This window comes from Citrus clementina, unplaced genomic scaffold (genome assembly GCF_000493195.1).
Source record: "Citrus clementina cultivar Clemenules unplaced genomic scaffold, Citrus_clementina_v1.0 scaffold_4, whole genome shotgun sequence".
Taxonomy (NCBI): Eukaryota; Viridiplantae; Streptophyta; class Magnoliopsida; order Sapindales; family Rutaceae; genus Citrus; species Citrus x clementina.
This window is the reverse complement of record NW_006262274.1, coordinates 18153850-18172989: the sequence shown is the minus strand read 5'-3', so window position 1 is coordinate 18172989 and position 19140 is coordinate 18153850. Positions and strand designations below refer to the sequence as shown.

Here is a 19140-nt window from a genome sequence, read left to right as displayed (position 1 = left end):
CGATACCAACAGAGGAAAAAAGAATGAATCTAGAAATAGCCAAAATTTCATTATTCAACATCCAACGTTTATTTTTATAAATTATTCATCTCTATATATTAATATGAAGGTTTTTTTTATTATTTATATTAGTATTATAAAATTACAGTACTTTTTTTTTAGTCTAACAACAAACCTATCTCTTCCTCACTCATACTATATATGTGGCATTCAAAGTCTAAAATTTTTTATTTTTCAAACAAGAAATTTTATCAACTCAGTCTATTCTATTTGCATGTAAAACTACTATATAAATTATCGTTTATATAGATAATATATATTAATTTAAATCCTACCATCAATATTATTATCGCTTATTAATATACAACAAAGAAGGAGCCCAAGTCTAAGAGACACTACACTTGCTACGACACATAATAAAAGGTAATTTAAATTTAAATTATATGTAAATAATTAAATCTCATTATTGGAACTATGGATGGTGACATAAATAGAAATAATGCTGGTGGCAAGATTTTTATTTTTTTATTTGAAGGAATAATGGGAGCGTGGTTACAACCTCCACGAAGAGGAGAGTGAAGCAATACTTTTTAAATTTTTAAATCAAACAGAAAGAAAAAGAGACAGCATCAACAGCGATGTATAAAACCTTTGGGCTCTCTCCCTCCTCTTTACTCAACCCCCACCAACTTCTCTCTTCTCTTCTTTAATACATAACCAAATTGAAAGACCAGACTCTCCTTCTTCATCTCAACTTAAAAAACCCAAAATTATTATTAAAAAAAAGAACTTTTTTTTTCTTTTTTAAATCTGTCTCTCACTCACTCAATTCATCTGTCGATTGAGTGAGAGGAGGAGGAGGGGAGCTTCTTTAATTTATGTCCTTATTAGATGCTTGTTTTGTTTTGAGTCCATAACTTGTTTGTGCGTACAAGTTGGGGGAGGAGCTGGAGAGAGGATGAAGCTGAGGATGATAAAGATCTTATATTATATGTATTAAGCTACGGATAATTTTGGTGGGTTTTTGAGATTTCGTGAAAGCTTTCATCATCAAAAATGTTATCTTGCTGTGACTGCTTCCCCTGCTGGGACGGAGACACTGAGTTTGACTTCCATGAGCCCGAGCCTTTCTCTTTGCCTTCACCGATTCCTCAATGGCCACAAGGTAAACTGAATACTTCCCTGTTCGCAACTAAGCTTCTAATGTTTATTGATTTTTCTTCCTTTTTAATATTTTTTTTTTGGGGGGGTGATATAGCTGATTGATTGTTGTGAATTTTTCAGCTTCAAAATTTCTTTCCTGAGTTGGGTTTATTTGAAGATTTTTTTTTTGAGGTTATGATTGATTGATCTATTGATTCAGTTTAATTTAAAGATTATATGTAAATATATTTTCGATTTTTTGCTCAATATTATTTCTAATTCTGTTGGACAATTATGAAGGTAAGATAACTCTTCTTAATGTTTAATGCCGCTACTAATAAATTATGAAGTACGGATATTTATGTTTCTCGTGCAGTATTAAATTCTCTGTTGACTTCGTCCTGCAAAATTTTAAAAAATTAAAAAATAAGAATAAAAATAAAAATCTTTGCAAATACAATGAAAATTTGTTGTATCAAGGCCTCTTGTTTGCGAATATAAGAATGTTTTAATTAGTCGGCCATTGAACAATGTGAATTTTAGTTGAAATTACAAATTAAAAATTAAAAAAAAAAGTTGTGCAACAAATTCATCAACTTGGTTAAAATGGATAGACGTAGACAATACGGAATGCCTTGAAAGTGGAAAGCTTGAAAGGAAGATGCAAGTTGAATATTATGTTCAGAACATGAAGTTGACATCTACTTTACTCATTTTGCTCAAAGCATGGTAGGATTGACATTTGACCATCCTTGTTCTATATGGTATGTACTTGAACCACAAAAATAAAATAATAATTGATAACTAAAATAATTGATACTAAATTAAGATTAGGATGTTGGCATTCATTCATTCCACAGTCCTGGAATTTGTACTCCAAACCAACTTCTTGAGTTAATGATTTGCTTGTAAGTCTGTAGTGATGTCCTCTTATTGTCATGACAATATTTGCTCACTTTTGCTAATTATGTTTTATCGTCTTCACAGGCAAGGGTTTTGCTACTGGAAAAATAAACCTGGGAGAATTGGAAGTTTTCAAAATTACTAAACTTGAGAGCATTTGGAGCTGCAATGTCTTGGGTGGCGAAGCGAAAGGTGTCACATTTTATAAGCCTGGAGAAATCCCTGATGGCTTTTACTGTCTTGGTTACTATTGCCAGCCCAATGATCGGCCATTGAGAGGACATCTTCTGGTGGCCCGTGATGCTGCTGCTTCTTCTAGGACAGAAGCTGGTTCCACTGATAAGATAACATTACATCATCCAGCTCTAAGAAAGCCCCTTAACTACACACTAGTGTGGAGTACAGATCCCCACAATGGTGACTGCAGTTACTTTTGGCTGCCAAACCCACCAATGGGTTATAAAGCCATGGGTATTTTGGTTACCAACACATCTGAGGAGCCTGAAGTTGAGGAAGTTAGATGTGTCCGGGAGGATCTTACAGAGAGTTGTGAAACTTGTGATCTGATACTTTCCACAGAATCAGATATGAGCAAGACCCCATTTCAGGTCTATTCTACAAGACCCTGGATAAGGGGAATGTTCGCTAGAGGTGTTTCTGTTGGGAGTTTCGTTTGTGGCACCTACTTGAATTCTGAAGAAGAGTTAGATATCGCTTGTTTGAAGAATCTTAACTCCTCCCTAAATGCAATGCCAAATTTGGATCAGATTCACGCACTGATCAAACACTACGGACCAACTGTTTTCTTTCATCCCGACGAGGAATATTTGCCCTCTTCTGTGCCATGGTTTTTTAAAAATGGTGCACTCTTATACCAAGATGGGAAGCCGAAAGGCGAACCGATTGATTCCAGGGGCTCAAATTTGCCTTGTGGTGGGACTAATGATGGTGCATTTTGGATAGATTTGCCTGAGGATGATGATGCGAGAAATTCTCTCAAGAAAGGAAACCTAGAGAGTGCAGAACTTTATGTTCATGTCAAACCAGAACAAGGAGGAACATTTACCGATATTGCAATGTGGATTTTTTGTCCCTTTAATGGACCCGTAACCCTTAAAGTTGGGTTACTGAGTATTGCAATGACCAAGATAGGCGAACATGTAAGTGACTGGGAGCACTTCACTCTTCGTGTGAGCAACTTCACTGGAGAACTTTGGCAAGTATACTTCTCGGAGCACAGTGGCGGTAGATGGAGGGATGCTTTTGAGTTGGAGTATATCAAAGGGAATAAGCCGATTGTTTATTCTTCAAAACATGGACATGCTAGTTTCCCACATGCAGGAACATACCTTCAAGGTTCTACAAAGCTTGGAACAGGAGTAAGGAACGATACTGCTAAGAGTAATTTTTTTGTGGATTCAAGTACCAAGTATCAGATAATTGCAGCCGAGTATCTTGGAGATGGGGTTGTTACAGAACCATGTTGGTTGCAGTTTATGAGAGAGTGGGGTCCAACCATTGTATATGATTCAAAATCTGAAATAGATAAGATACTCAACCTCCTTCCATTCTTTATGCGATTTTCAGTGGAAAATCTCATTGACTTGCTTCCCACAGAGCTCTATGGTGAGGAAGGACCAACTGGACCAAAAGAGAAAGATAATTGGGTGGGAGATGAAAGGTGTTAGGTTCATCATGCTCTTATACGACGAGTGCCTTACCTACTTTCTATATATAGCATGGCCCTTGCATGTACTTGCTAGTTGTCAACTACCTAGTAATCACGGGACAAATATGGATGCTGGTTTTGTTGCAATGTAGTCAAGAAGATTGGATGTATCCTTCTACTTTGGTTGTAACACATCTGTGATTCTGCGCTTCAGTCAAGAAGATTGAAAGTGAGGGTATATGATTTGTGATTTGTGCCGGCGATATAATTCTTGGACATTTTGACTTACAGAGTGGTAGCATGCCTATGCCACCTGAGATTGCTAAGGCGGATGGTAAGATGAAAGGATTGGAAGACACAACAATGGTGGGGTGATTTGGTTTGAAGCAGTTTCCAGGTGATGAGAGGAATTGCAAGTGGGTGTCGTCAAAGAAACCGATGCTCTCCAAAGTCAAATTCTTGTATTATTGTATATATTTTCAGCAGAATCATACCATTCTCAATGTAGTTTCTCTGTATTATGTTTGATTAAAAGAGATTGACGCTCCCAACTGGCACATCTGTCGTTTTTATTGTGTTGTATAAGAACATTGAGGGCCCGGGTAAAGTGAACATGAAACATAAGAAGCCTAATATCAGCCATATAAAGGTCGCACCTACAAATTCTCTAGCTTCAAAGTAGTTGAATTGGATCAAATTGGATTTTGTATTCTTTAGTTGCAGTCATTGGGATGGTTCATAAACCTCAAATTTTACGCAGGCCTAAACCTGCCAGGGTTAAATATATATATCCCTGTGTGTCCCGAAAGGAGGAGAAACTTCTCTCTTGCTGATCAATACAAATGCAAAAGAGAGTACCTCACTACGCAAATGCAGTAATTAGAGAGAAGACCTACCGTGAGAATTAGTTGTGTTCAAAAGGATATTGAACTTATAGCAACTGTAATTTACAGAAAATAATTACATTTGATAAAACCAGAGGTGAAAAAAAGAAAGAAAGGAGAATGTTGGTGATTCATCTAGCGACTTTGCAGTTCTCCCAGGAAATCTCCTGGGCACATTCTCCACATACAGTACTACAACCAGGTTTTGTGCCCTGACTTCTAAGAGTCAGCTTATGAGATAGATTAGTGCATTTCCGAATTACCACATGACTCCTCAATATGCCCCTGGGTTGTGTGACACTGCTGGTCTCTGGAGCAGGAGTCAAGTTTGACATGGAAGCAGGCTTACGCTCTGATATGGATTCATCCACTGTAACTCGCTGTACTTCCTCCCATTCTAATGATTTCCGGAATACTTCCCAAGCCATGTCTTGCTCCTCCTTCGAAAGCCTTTCTTCTTCATTCTCTTGCAAAAGGGTCTCATGTTCATGATAATTGGAAATCCACCTACATGAACAAGGGTAAAGAATCCTATGAAGGGGTTCTTTAAGTACCAAAATAAATGCCAAAATCAAGCAGGTAAGTACACTTAAGCCCCTATCAAATGCCATTTACTGCACACCTATAAAAATCTAAAACTACTCAGAATCTGTAAAAATGAAAAGAAATACATAGTAAGTCACAGAATAATTAACACAATAAAGCTACCTTGGGTGATGCTTGCCAAGTAAGCTTTCCATCAATTTGTCAGAACAACCTTCATGCGAAAGAGGCAACTTATGCTTCAGTGCACAATTTGTATTTTGACTACTTCCTTGTCCATTCTCTTTACTGACTGCTGTCAAAGGATCAGGATTTTCATCATCACCAAATTCAAAGAGATGTAACATTTCTTCTTTTGATATAGTCCTATGGACTTGTTGTCTATCCACCACCCTTGCAGCAAGCCCTTCCTTTGTCACCTATTTGTAGTATTCTCTTCATCAGAAAAAAATAGATCATAAAATATACTAGTAGCAATTTGTTCTTTCATTACCTGACGCTTATATATCTTCTCTTCCATGGTTCCATGAGCCATCAACCGGTAAGCAAAAACTGGCTTTCTTTGTCCATACCTGCAGACGCCAAAAGAAGAAAAAGGAGATTGAACTTTTCATGACAACATGATAAAAGACATATATACAAGACAAATCAGAAAAGAACACACACCTCCAAGCACGATATATGGCCTGAAGATCATATGTTGGATTCCAAGAACCATCAACAATAATTACACGGTTAGCAGAATGAAGATTTATCCCCAGAGATCCAGCTCTGGTTGAAATCAGAGTACATTTCACCCTTTTATTTAGGGGCTCATTAAACCTCTCCACCAACTTTTGCCTTTCAGAGCTCTCTGTTCTTCCATCTAGTCTGGCAGGAAGAATTACACAAGCAAAAATGGACTTTCAAAAATTTGAAATCAAAATTGAGAAAGATACCCATGCCCACATGAAACAAAAAAATAGTCAATTTTTTTTGTCACATAATCTTAACTTACCACTTAGCTAAAATATTTATGCTAATAGGTGAAGACCCAGCAATATTTTGTCACAGAATCCACATGTGCAAGGCATGTGGACTAAACATGACAACGACCACAAATATTTTTAGTAAAAAAAAATAGAACTTAGCATAATTTTAAAACGATTGGGGAATTAGAACACAAGGCCCCTTGGTCATATTAGTTGCAAAACCATATTAAGCAGTAACTCAACCTAAAATCTTAAGCTAATGCATGAGGGCCCAACAATAGTATAGAAGCTATGATAGCATGATGACTTCATAGTGAAAAGAGTATTCAACTCCAACGATACAAAAACAAATGAGTAGCAATAATAACAATTTTTCTGAATTTTGACTCTTAAAGCTGTAAACTATACACAACACGTGTGTGATATAATTCAAGACAAAAGGAGAGTTAGAATCCATACATATTCTAAACAGTTTACATACATATCACCCACCTGTACCAGTCCTTTCCTTTTTTCCACAACTTCCCTTGTTTCCCAGGCCGAGGTAATTTTGAAAGATAAAACTCTATGAGGTCTAAAGTTGGTATGCTTTGGCTAAAAACCAATGACTTATCGCCCATATTAGAACACATGGTTAGAATGTCCAGCAGCAAGACCATTTTGCCACTGTAGTCGAGCTCTTTATAGGTATGATCATGGAGAAGATCATTCCACCAATCCTGTTATGAAATAGATATCGGCAAATAGCCTTAAAGTAAGATAAAAACACAATAAGAGTGTGAACAATGTTACTCATACAAACTTGAGTACCAGTCTTCCTAAGAAAAGATGATTTAATTGCAAACAAAATACTAATACTCCAGGAGTGAATTTGTTCAAACTTGTACCTTTTGGAAAAAGCCATCGTCGTTCTTTCCCTGCAGAAAATCATTCATGTTTCGCGGCTTCTCTGTTAAGCATGAAAATATAACCATTAAAATCATTCCCTAAACAAAATTTTGAAATCTTATAAACTGCTGCATGCAAAAAATTAATGGAAGAGCACATTGCAAAAAGTTAGTGACAGTACATGAAGTACCTTTTTTGGCTTAGAGGCAGGAGAGGATACTACTAACAGCAAAAGTAAATGAGGGATGACTTATTTACTGTTCACAGAGCTGTTTAGAATTATATTTAATTTATCAACATTATCAACACAAATCAAGATAGCCCCATTTATGGTGCTCAGTCCTGATTATCCTTTTAATTTAGCACTATGCATGGGAACTGTCTACAATACCTAAATAAAACCAAATGACCAAATTCAAAAGCTGCCCAAAACATCAATTGAAGTAAATCACCAAGTCCAAAAACTAAATCATTGAATGAAGAAATATTCATGCAAGAAATTTTTCAAGAAAAGGGGAAAAAAAAAAAAAAGAATACCTCCTATCACCACATTATAATCCATGTTTTCATCACTGGAGCTGTCCTCAGCATCCTCACGACTTGGATACCCTTTATCTTTTGTCAACTGCAAGATCCCAGGATGGTTCCATATCTACTACGGACATAACACTTCTGTCAAACGCAGGAACTTAACAAACAGAACAATCCATTCCTAAACAATTAATTAGTAGTTCTTTAAAATAGATTCATCTTGACCACAATATGCTACATTATATTTCCAAACTGACAGCAACTGTGTCAGTATGCGTGGATGGAAATGTACATCTGTGTATTGATATTCCAGCTTCAGAAGCATTAAAATACAAAAACATGGTTCCTAGGAAAGTACCTGAGCCAAAGCCTGGTACCCAGCGAAAAAACTCTTTCGTATCTTTTCATTGGAAACTCTGTCATTTGTGAACCCATGCAAATCAAGGAATCTCTTGTATAATCTCCTCTGTAGAGGAGAGAGCTTCACAGTTATTACAAAGACAGTTTTTGGCGGCAAGTCCTTCTTCACCACATTCATGTCCATTCTCTGGACAAATCCTTTTAATTGTTCATAGAGGATGTGAGACCTTTGATTCATAATTTTAACATCCTCAGATGTTGAATTAGTATGTTGACCATTTTCAATAGGATTTTGGAAGCTGCACATAATAAAAGCATAATCAAGATAAATTGATACAAGTGGAAATAGCAATCAGAACAATGTCAGTGAATAAGACTTGCCGGTTCCTAAACTCATGGCTGCTACCAAGAAAACCTTCCCGTACGAAATCAACCATCTATTGCACATCAAATCCAACAGAAATCATAAAACTGAATCAAAAATAACTGCTTATCAGCACTCAAAGATCAGAGAAACTTACACAATAATATTCCATGAGATTGTTTTGAAGAGGTGATCCAGTCAATGCAATCCTTCTTTGGCATTTCACTTGTTTCAAGGCTTGGGTTGTATCAGCCCTAGTGTTTTTAATCATGTGTGCTTCATCACAAACAAGTATATCAGGTCCATCCTAGGATATAAAAGAAAACCAAAAATTTCTCCAATTATTCATTTCATTTAATAAGACCAACAGTTGATGAGAATACTTCAGTAAAATAACTGAGATATCAAAATTTCTGTGCAGAAGTGCATTTGACTTCATTCCTTAATGCTTTAAGATACATGCAAGCATTTACACATAATATCATAATACTTCAGATATTAGCACAGCAGTAAATTAACAAGACAATACGTCAAAATCCAAAGTTTGACGCAGAATAAATTTGTTTATACTTCAAACAGAAGTTCATAAAATATAACAATCTTCTCTGTTAATAAAGCAAAATAAGAAAAAAAAAACTAATTATGACACAGAACAAATATCCTCAAGATAAAAGTTCATCAGAAACATTAAAGTGCATTTGTTGGCAGCAGTTAGATGAATAAGAATCAAACTAACACCAAATTAAGCAAATCAAATCACTTTGACTAACCAGATGTTCAATTCACTCCAATAACCAATAATGCATATCAACTTCATGAAATAAATCATTGTATATTGAAAAAGAATGTGACTTGGTGACAATCACCTGCAAGGCATGACAAATTTCTCTAGCCATGTTTCGATCCTTCACATGCTTTCCAAAAGACAAGTTCCGGAAAGCAGTATAACCAATCAGAAAAACACCACCCTTAGCTCTCCACTTTGCAAGCAATTCTGCTCGTCTATCCCTGGGAAAGTAATTACGGCAGAAAGTATCAGCTAGTGGCCATATGTGTGCATTGATTGAGTGTGTGTGTGTGTGCGCCCTTATATAAGAGCCAAAATTGAAGAAAGAGAGAAAGAACTACTAATTAATTGTTTAAGAAAATAATATATCCACAAATTCTGTCACACTAGAGTAGAAATTACTATAAATAAGAAAAAAATCTAGATTAATAAAAGCTAATTGTCTTCACTTGAACGTCCAGGGCACTAACAAGAGCTAACAAACATCCTTCTCCAAGTTATTTGAACAGTAAAAATCTACAACTTTTATTTATTTAGAAGAAATATTAACTGAAAACATCCAGCTGATTTCAAAAATCTCCAGATTGGTTAACTCTCTCACCAAAATCTCTTCATTTTTCAAGTTTCTTCAGGACCAGCTTAACGATCTGATTGAGTACAGGAGAAAAACCACCAAATACAAAAATTCTCTTTCAATTCAAACATTCTAAGAGCTCAACTTTGTTACATCACTCTGGCTTACTAACAGCATTAATAAAAACAATTTTAGTTACAAATAGAGCAGCAATACTCACTTAATCCCAACAGTTCGGTCCACAAAGCTCTCCAAGACAATAACTTTGGTTACAGAGTAATCAAATTAATAAGACTGATCAACTTAATATTATAAAATTTCCGAAATACACATTAGAATCATAAACAGTACATACACAAACAATTGAAAAATTCAACAGGAATCGTGATAGGAAAAATAATGCTCATTGTGCAAACAAATGATCCATAAACAAGTTTTTCTCTAACACATACAAGAATACATCGTTAGAAAATGTTATCAGACCTTGATACATCTTCTAGCATGAAGACACGGAGAGGCTTCAATTCCGATGGCCTCCATTTCATAAACTCCTGCTTCCAATTATGAAGCACATTTACAGGTGTGACAATAAGAGCAGTTCTTAATCCCAAATCGACGCTTCTCATTGCTGTATACAAAAAAGCTATGACCTGGAAATATATTAGACATATCAGACACACCATAACTATTGACCTGCAGGAAAAGGGAAAAAAGGAAAACATATGACGCCAGACAGAGATGTTACAACTCATTTTTAAAAGTCAAAACGTAGCAATTTGCAAGTTCTAACTTCTACTTCTACAGTTACAACTTACAACCACCACTATGATGATTACTGTTACAATTAAGAAGCCATAAGGAATGTCATCACTTGCCATGCTGCTGCTACTATTTAACAACTCTATGATGCAAAGAAGTGGTGGCCTAATGCCTACGAAAAGATAGCAAGCTCCCCACAGGGTTGCTCGGTGCAGATGCCCGGAAGTGAATGGCAAACATTTAGTTGTGGAAAAGCCCAATAAAGGCTATCAATGGCAGGGAGAAACTAATAGAAAGAGTACAATCAGACAAAAATCAAAAGCAGCCCACACGCTTCCAAAGACTAGCAAAGAAGCCAAGAAACTTCAATATGATGAAATATATTAGAGTGTTGCCTCATAACCATCAACCTAATCTTCAGCTAATAGTAGTACTTCTCACATCACCTTAGCCCAAATATGAACCTCACAGGCCGGAGAAAGATTCTTCATCCATGACAAACCAGACATTAGAAAATCAAACTGGGTTGAGTCCTATAAACAACTGCCCAACAGAGCAAGGAAATTTTTCATGGACCCGCAAAAGCCAGTGTGTTCACAGAACAAATACATCGAGATTGCAGCATCAAGACAGTAAACACAATAGCTTTTACCAAGAGATGGAGCAGGAAACAGAAAGAACACAGCTCGAGAGGAATACCTGAAAAGTTTTACCAAGACCCATTGTATGAGCTAGAATGCAACCAAGCCCTTTATCTCCAGATTTCACTTTTCTGATTGACTGTATGATATTTTCCCACATAAATCTTATCCCTACCACCTGCAATAAAGATTCAGTTGAGCTAACAAAATAGCACTTGCATGGTCATACATGAAAAAAAAAAAAGAGCTCAGATCAGCCAAGAAGCTTATGCAAGACAAGGCAAATTTCCTGAGGTCTGCCACATCAGTATCACTCCTACAAGTTCAAAAAATTAAAAAATACATTCGATAGAGCATTAACATTAAGGCCGCAGTCAGCCTATACAGTGAAACCATTTTAAGAAACAAGTCAAGGCTCACTCCATTGTAACCACACACTTTATGAAAAAGATTCCGTAAACAAGAAGAATTCATACAGAAAGTTGCGAAAAACCATAAAAAAAAAACCTGGTGAGCTTTCAATTTAGCCGATATGCTTGATGGGATCCTCACTGCTTCTTCACCTTTCTCCCTGACAACATTCACTATATAACCGGTAATGGCATCACCAAGCACTTCAATGCTAGCACCAGCTGACAAGTCTCCATCCAATGTCACAGAGTTCATCAGCTTAGATTTGCTAGAAAACTGTACTTGCAATGACTTCAGACGTTCTTGTCGTTCCTACAAAAATTGTGACCACCGTAAATTATTCGGTAGGGAGAAAGTCAGACCTGACTAAACAAATCAACCAAATAAAGCATACTTTCTCTATTGCAATTTTCCTTTTGGTCTCTTCTCCTAATTCAGCATCATCCAGAATCCTTCGAATTTTCTTTTTCTGCTTTCTCTTGCCGCTGGAGAAAGTGATAAGACTTAAAATATAAGAAATATGCCTCTCTATGCAAGTTAAATACAAATGAAAAGTTACAAACGATTTCGTGCTTCAAAAACTAGAAATATAAAACAAATGTAACTTTTCACATGGAAACCAAGCCTCTAATAAGTCACTAGGAAGCATCATTGGGAAACAGGTCTAAAGGAGAAATCTCCACATGCTGAGAGAAACTACCATAAACCATCCAGTTAACTCAACCATTTTGCCAAAATTATAATATATGAAATTCAGAAAGAATCATACAAAGAAATATAAGAGCTTCAAGATATCATCCAATAACTTGCAAGAAAGTAAGAATCACTCATCACAAGCATCCCTCAGTCCAATTAGAAGAATCATCATACCCAATTTTGAGATTGTTGTCAGCATCTGAATTCTCTGAATCACTTTCAGAGCTAGAAACTATCAGGTTTTCAGATCCCATGGCTCTCCCCAATTCTGATGTCAATCTTTTCAAAAGACTTGGAGAGCAGCAACAACATTGCCAGCAAGAGGCCTGAACTTCATCAGACAAGCATGCTTCACTGATATTCCTCTTCACACAAGTGGTACAGAATAACGTTTTACACGATTTACAACTCACTAAATCACTGCTTCGCCCACACCATACACAGTAACACTCAGAGCAGTCGGCATCCTGCCATAAACAAATAATTCAACTCAAATTTAAAAATGAAACACTCATGAAGAATTATCAAACGAATCCATTCACAAGGAAGTTTCTAGAACTCAGTCGACAATGGGTCAAAACAAAATTGCTAAAGCATAGACCCTAACTATGAGTTTAAGCTTAAATACTAAAGGATTTAATATGTTGCAACATTAATAAATTACGAAATCAATTTTCATACCTTCACATGCATCTTCTTCTCCAGTAGGCATTTGCAATCCTTGCAAACAATTACATTAAGAATTGGATGGGGGTGCACTTCAATAGCCACATTATTACAGGCAGTGCAGTAAAACTTCTCACTCAAACTCTGAGAATGAAGGGAATTATCGGTGGCAGCATCATTGATATTTTCAGGTGAGACAGAATGATCTTCCAATTTGGTGGAACATTCATCCTTCACCACATCCGCTTCATCACTACCTATAATAATAGTCCGACTCCTCTTTTTCTCACTGTTTGGCTCCTCACTTTCATTGGAACGCTTTATACCTCTAAGTTCACTGGAATCAGGCAAAGCAGAATCTGAGACTGAAGAAATGCCATTACTCAGTGACCTTTCCTTGACGGAACTTTCAAGCACACCAGTTTCCAAATTTTGCAATGCAACCTCATTGTTATTGCCAGGCATATCACCATCATCAGTTTTCTTGTTTGAAAGAGATTTAGAGGCATCAACAAGAGGCCGTGTCTCAACAGCAGAATCTTCAATTGTCCAATCAACTGAGCCAATTTCTTTCTGTATTACAGCGAAATTGATAACAGGAAAAAAAAATGATTTAATATCAATGAAGATGAAGATATTTAAGCTATTTGAAGTATAAATATTTAAAAATGGCCCCTCCCAGTAAGAAATATGTGTTTGACCATGCATGTAATCAGGCATGATATTTTTAGACAACTGAAAAGGCCTTCACCCTTTGCATAAATGACAGAAATATTGTTACCCGTTACCGTACAAGTAGTAAAAACGAAAACTTACAAATAAAATTTCAATACCCAAATCATAAATAAATTCTAGTTTATCCAATAAAATGTGGCCAACTGTTAAATAATAGTGCATACATATTTATCACTAGAGAATCTATTACAGGCTTCTTTACCATATGTGTGACTGTGTCCATTCCCAGTAGTTTTTCGATAACCAATTATATCTATCATGTGATTCAGTTATGCTGTAAAAACAAAACATTTCATTAATCAACTTAGATCAAACTGGAAAAAATGAGAACAGACATACCTGTTTAGATCTTTTTTGATGCCTCCTTCGTTTCAAATGAAGCTGAAGCTTGCGATCCATATTTGCATCATCTTCCTCTTTCACCTGTAAAATTACAAAGGGATGGCCACATACACTTTAAAACTTACTTTCAAACATATGTCAGCAAAAAACAAATAATTAATCATGATAAAATACCATTAGATATTAAAATTATAAAAGACTAGAATATCTTCAAGCGTCTCTATTCCAAAATAAACCGACACCAAAAGATCTTACAAAAAGTTTGAATATTGCTATATGAGTAGGACCATTTGCAGAACACATATAGAGAAAAGCCATCTCACCCTTGAGTATAGTACAAAAACTAGAAAATGGAATTCATGCATTTAGATGCAAATTTTCCGAAATGATTATCAGGCAATCAGCATCATCTTAGGATCAAAAAGGTCTCCAATAAGATAGAGAGATCTTTCCTGGAGCTCTTTGATAAATAATCACCACACAGATTCTTTTGATGCATAGAAGGGAAAATGTCAAAGTAATTAACAGAAGTTTTTCTCTGTAGCCACCTAAGAATCATTAATTGGGACTTTAACAGCCACTGTGCATCTAAAGGAGCAAAGCAGTCTTAAGAAAGATATAATCCAACCAGGTTACATAAAGCCTTCTATAATACACACACACATCTATGCAATATGTTATCTGCACATACATCTTTGTCAGTGTGTATTTCTGACATGCATTGAGGCTACAAAAGATTAATTTTGTTGAATACATATTGAGCAGAAAACAGATGCAGTCATCAACCTTAGGGCCTTGAAATATATAAAAAAAGCACTCTCACGACCATCAACCTTGAGGCCCCCAAATATGTCAGAAAAGCATTCTCACAACCAAAGTTTCAAGAATAAGATACTGGAAACCAGAAATCAGGTTAAGATGGATATCAACAAACCTTTCTAAATTTTTTCCTTTGCTCTTCAGAAAGAGCCAGCTCTTTTTCATTTGCTATTGCATCTGCAACAAACGGATCATCAGAATTTCCATCAACATCTTCAATCTCTTCAACCTGAAAGAAAAAAGGATTTCAAAGCTCATTGAAAGAATAACTGGGTTGACGAAATATGGCATAAATATAGATAGCACTAAGTTGCACACTCCTGTGATACCACATACACACCCATTTAGAAAGTGAGGTAAGAAGGAATTTGTGGACATTAAAAAGAACAATGATAGATCAAGTGAACTTCTTATTTCAGTACCAACCAATAAGAGAAAAGTGTAATAGTACAACTTCTCAGCACACTAGCCTATCACATAAGGGACTTCTCTCCTTCGTAAAATTGTTCAAAACTAACAGATCCTGAAACTTTGCACAGTCTATAAGTAATTATAGATCTAAACTTCCACATGTTTGGGCAATTAGAACTAAAATCTGTCACCTCATCAACACCGGGAAATTTCAGTCCCATTGCTGCAGCTTGCTGTGGAGTACTAGCTAAGTAAACAGAAGCCCAATGCTTGCTGCCAAATGCAGCACATTTCTCAGAAACATCACCAGAAAATATTTTGTTAACTGAGTTCCAGTTGATGTCTGAAACTTCTTTTCCACCATTCTCGCTCCCATCATTAGCAATTTTTTTCTGGAGGAATCCACTAGCACCCTCCTCCAAAAGTTTTCCATGTCGCCTGAACACGCAATGCATAACCATATAAGCCAACCATATGCTTTAAATAATCCATAATGCCAACAGCAGAGCCATACCTTCTTACAGGCCTTTCGGTTTGAAGAAAATCCTCGGCACCAGCTATTGACTCCCTCATTTCACTTGTCACCTGAGATCCTACCCAGTGTGCTCTTCTTTTCCAAGCTTCAGTGCAACAACCATTAGGAACCTGGTTCTCAATCAACCTATAAAGGCTTGGTAATTCAATACCAGCTCCATCGAGTTGTTCCTGTACATAGAAGCATAAAAGCAGAAAACAAAGAGCCTAATTACAGATTTGAAGGATTGAACAAGAATAAGAAAGCTGCATTACATACATGAACAATTCACTAATCAAAACAGTATAGTTGTACTACTTTATAAATTACTGAATAACATGAAAAAAATGATGTTTTCACTTGACATGAACTCCTGATCGGGCTGGTATTGAATATCAAAACATGTTTTATATTTCTTAATAGGGTATCAAACTTGAAATTATGTAAATCAGTAACACATGAAACAAAGTCTAATTATAAACTAGTTAGCAAGAAGTCAACATTTTCAGGTTTCAACAGAATCAACACCCTAATTGGACTTAAGAAATAAAGAAATAATAATTTTTAATCATTAATAAAAGGCAATAAAAAAGTCGCCGAATTGTGCATCATTCTATGAGATTCAAAAATCATTACAGCTATTAGTTATCATAAGTCAATTTCCACATATTCTCACCAAAAAGTTTTAATTTTTTTAATAGAAACATAAAATGATATTGTTGTCTGGAAATGAAGTACAAAGGAGGACCAATGACCTCTAGAGAGCCAAAAACATTTCCAAATGAACTAAATAAACTAGCCATAGAAGAAAACTCCAGCCCTGCAACTAAAACTTCCCAAGAACTCTAGAAGCTAACCAGGCTATTTTACAATCCCATCCCAGTGGCGACGAATCAATGGCAAAGACAAATAATTTCATTCTTTTCACATTTCCCGATCTGATATACTTTATTAATTGATTATTGATCCACACGGAATGTTCCAGTATAACAACTGAATCATGCATTTACTAGATGTTACGGTTAAACCGAATGATCGTGGCATATGAAGAATCAAATCTTGAATAACCAGCACCTTTAATGGATTAATGAGCAGTTCAGATAAAAATTCAATTTATAGTAAAAATGCAGTTTCCCAAACATTGCCAAACTAACTTCCTTGCTCAGAAAAATATCTATGGTATATCAAAAACAACAATTCTTTCAATAATAGAAAGCTAAATGAAGTTTAGTTTAGGCTTAACCAAAATCCAAATTTAAAATCCAACAAGAAACTCATAATATCACAATTTTGTTGACACGTCAGCACAAATTGAGTCGAAAATTTCATATCCTAAGCCAAAAATCATTTAAGAATCAACATAATATGCTATTTCACGCCAAGTTAACTTCAATAAATATGTTTTCACAACCCTAAAAAAGGCAATATAATTGTGTTTCTTTTATTTAATAAAGGAAGAAATGATGAAGCAAACGGGCTTTTGCATGTTTACCACAGGATAAATTAAATTTTCTCAAAAACCATGTACACATAAAATACATCCTGAGAACCAAAGATTTTACTCAAATTGAAGAAAGATGCAGACCAACAAGTGCGCACTCTCAGTCTCAAGTTCATCCAGTGCAGCTTCCCACTGTTCTTTATAAACAGTCATTTCATCTTCAACAGCAGCCTCCAACTGTGGACAAGGAAAATAAGTCAGTGATATTCCAAGATGAAAAGATCCTAAAGAAGGAAACAAAGACAGAAGACTAACATCATCTCCATGCAGTGCTTGTGCCAACTCTTCTCTCACCTCATTCTTCAGTTTGACAAGGGACTCAAGTTCAAGAGCCTCCTGAGCCTCTGCAGCCTAAGATGGGCATGAGAGAATTATTCAAAACAAATTACATGAATAGCAGCCATACAAAGAGATAAAATACCTTGCTCTCAACTTCCAAGAACTCTGCAATTAGCTCTTCTATTTCCTCCTCGGTCAAATGTTCCTGCACCAAATTGATGCAAAATAAAATAAAAGAGATAAATGAGCTTCAAGAGGAAGTGAAAAGTTAAAAAAGAACATCTCACAAGCACAAAAAGGTCTCAAACTCAGTAAAAAGGGTAAACATGAGAAAAGAAAACAAATTAAAGACTAACCTCAAGATGCAATCCATCATCCTGTCCAGATATTGACGGCTCATCACTTTCTGAATCTACAATAAAAGAGTCACCAGAATCACTCTCAATATCTTCCACTTCCTCATGTTTTTCATCTTCCGAGTGTTTGTCCTCCATTGCTTCTTAAAGTATAATCAACCCGAAGTTAACCCCTCCAAACACAGTGCCTAGGAAGATTTGATTTAACCATATCAGCGGATTAACCAAGGCACATCTCCAATCACATAAGATCCCTCGTCAAGTCTGACAAGCACGATAGCCTGTTCATTAACATCAACCAATCTTGTGATCTCTGCCTTATATTTGGAAAAAGAATAGAAATTTCATACTCAAGTTTACAGAATGCCAAATTCTTGAAGTATCTTCTAAAAGTGCTTTGAGAGTGAAAGAAAGTTTTTAAAAAATAAAATTGACAATCTGGTTCTAACTTCTGAATGTCCCTTCCGAAGACAATTCCTTTATTGTTTAATTATTAACAACTAAATGCAACAACAAATCTCTAAAGGTCTCAATTGCATCCAATATGCATTACATATGAAAGATATGGTGCCAGTGTCAAAAGCTATGAATGCCAAGTTATTTATGATCCACTTACCTCCAATCATATCTCCAACCATGCAATTAAATCAACTAAATGAAAAGAATGGAGCCAATTACATATTTCCTTTATCATAATTTTAAAAACATCTGATGAGATCTGCCATTCAATTTCCAACTAATATATGACAACTTCCATTTTTTTCCATAAGCAATGAGTTCTACCAAAATTTAAGAGGCAACAACATCAAACGTCACAAACATTTATAAAGCACATCTAATTAATGTGAGCCATCAAATTAGGTGTTATTAAATCTATGCTAACATTTTAATAAGTGAAGGGTGCCAAATCCAGAAATACAGTTCAGCTTCTGGCAACAGTTGATCCAAGTTTATGCAAGTGACATTGCATGCAACCAAAAAAAAAAAAAAAGATAACAGAAAGTAGTGAAAAAAAAATCTGAATTTAAAAAAGGGAAGCTCTTTCACAAACTGACAGCTGCAAGCCATCCATACATAATCATCAGTGAAGCCAAATCAACGCCTTCAACTTCATCAAGTCAAACAATGAACAGCAAACTGCAGTCAAATGACTCATTAACAGAATTGACACCGTGAATTTAGAAACTCGAACCAAAAATTTATGAAACAGCATTCAGAAAAGGTATAAACATGCAAGCAGAAGAAACTTCAACAATCAACCCCCCCAACCCCACAACACCCACCCGCAGAAAAGAAAAATAAATAAATATAAAATGGACATTGACAGTCATCTTTTTTCTTTTTTTTTGGGGGGGAAAAAATATCAGATGACATTAAAACAATTGGTTCAGCT

General features: G+C 35.7%; 2 protein-coding genes across 9 annotated transcripts in view; one reads left to right on the top strand and one right to left on the bottom strand.

The window, feature by feature from the left end:
• The first annotated feature begins 621 nt into the window (after positions 1–621).
• Positions 622–4287, top strand: LOC18043326. The gene is made up of 2 exons (XM_006437404.2): positions 622–1165; positions 2131–4287. Exons 1-2 carry the CDS (start codon positions 1057–1059, stop codon positions 3732–3734), a joined length of 1713 nt encoding a protein of 570 aa, XP_006437467.1. The 5' UTR covers positions 622–1056; the 3' UTR covers positions 3735–4287.
• Positions 4288–4594: 307 nt separating this feature from the next.
• Positions 4595–19140, bottom strand: part of LOC18044053 (protein CHROMATIN REMODELING 20) — an 18146-nt gene continuing 3600 nt past the window's right edge. The window contains exons 2-27 of one of the 8 annotated variants that reach the window (XM_024185739.1): positions 18822–18884; positions 17748–18028; positions 17534–17596; positions 17368–17463; positions 17197–17289; positions 15612–15802; positions 15289–15535; positions 14802–14915; positions 13865–13948; positions 12806–13363; positions 12299–12591; positions 11823–11913; positions 11525–11740; positions 11076–11195; positions 10101–10267; positions 9123–9264; positions 8414–8563; positions 8274–8329; positions 7891–8191; positions 7539–7653; positions 7001–7062; positions 6606–6832; positions 5809–6012; positions 5636–5714; positions 5308–5561; positions 4595–5106 (exon numbers count right to left, since the gene is read on the bottom strand). In XM_024185739.1, coding sequence (XP_024041507.1) covers positions 4731–5106; positions 5308–5561; positions 5636–5714; positions 5809–6012; positions 6606–6832; positions 7001–7062; positions 7539–7653; positions 7891–8191; positions 8274–8329; positions 8414–8563; positions 9123–9264; positions 10101–10267; positions 11076–11195; positions 11525–11740; positions 11823–11913; positions 12299–12591; positions 12806–13363; positions 13865–13948; positions 14802–14915; positions 15289–15535; positions 15612–15802; positions 17197–17289; positions 17368–17463; positions 17534–17596; positions 17748–17885 — 4437 coding nt within the window. In that variant the 5' untranslated portion in view covers positions 17886–18028; positions 18822–18884 and the 3' untranslated portion in view covers positions 4595–4730. Of the gene's footprint in view, positions 5222–5307; positions 5562–5635; positions 5715–5808; positions 6013–6605; positions 6833–7000; positions 7063–7538; positions 7654–7890; positions 8192–8273; positions 8330–8413; positions 8564–9122; positions 9265–10100; positions 10268–11075; positions 11196–11524; positions 11741–11822; positions 11914–12298; positions 12592–12805; positions 13364–13864; positions 13949–14801; positions 14916–15288; positions 15536–15611; positions 15803–17196; positions 17290–17367; positions 17464–17533; positions 17597–17747; positions 18065–18802; positions 18885–19140 lie in introns of those variants that run through there. The other 7 variants (XM_024185741.1, XM_024185740.1, XM_024185737.1 and 4 more) reach the window with 7 other exon arrangements.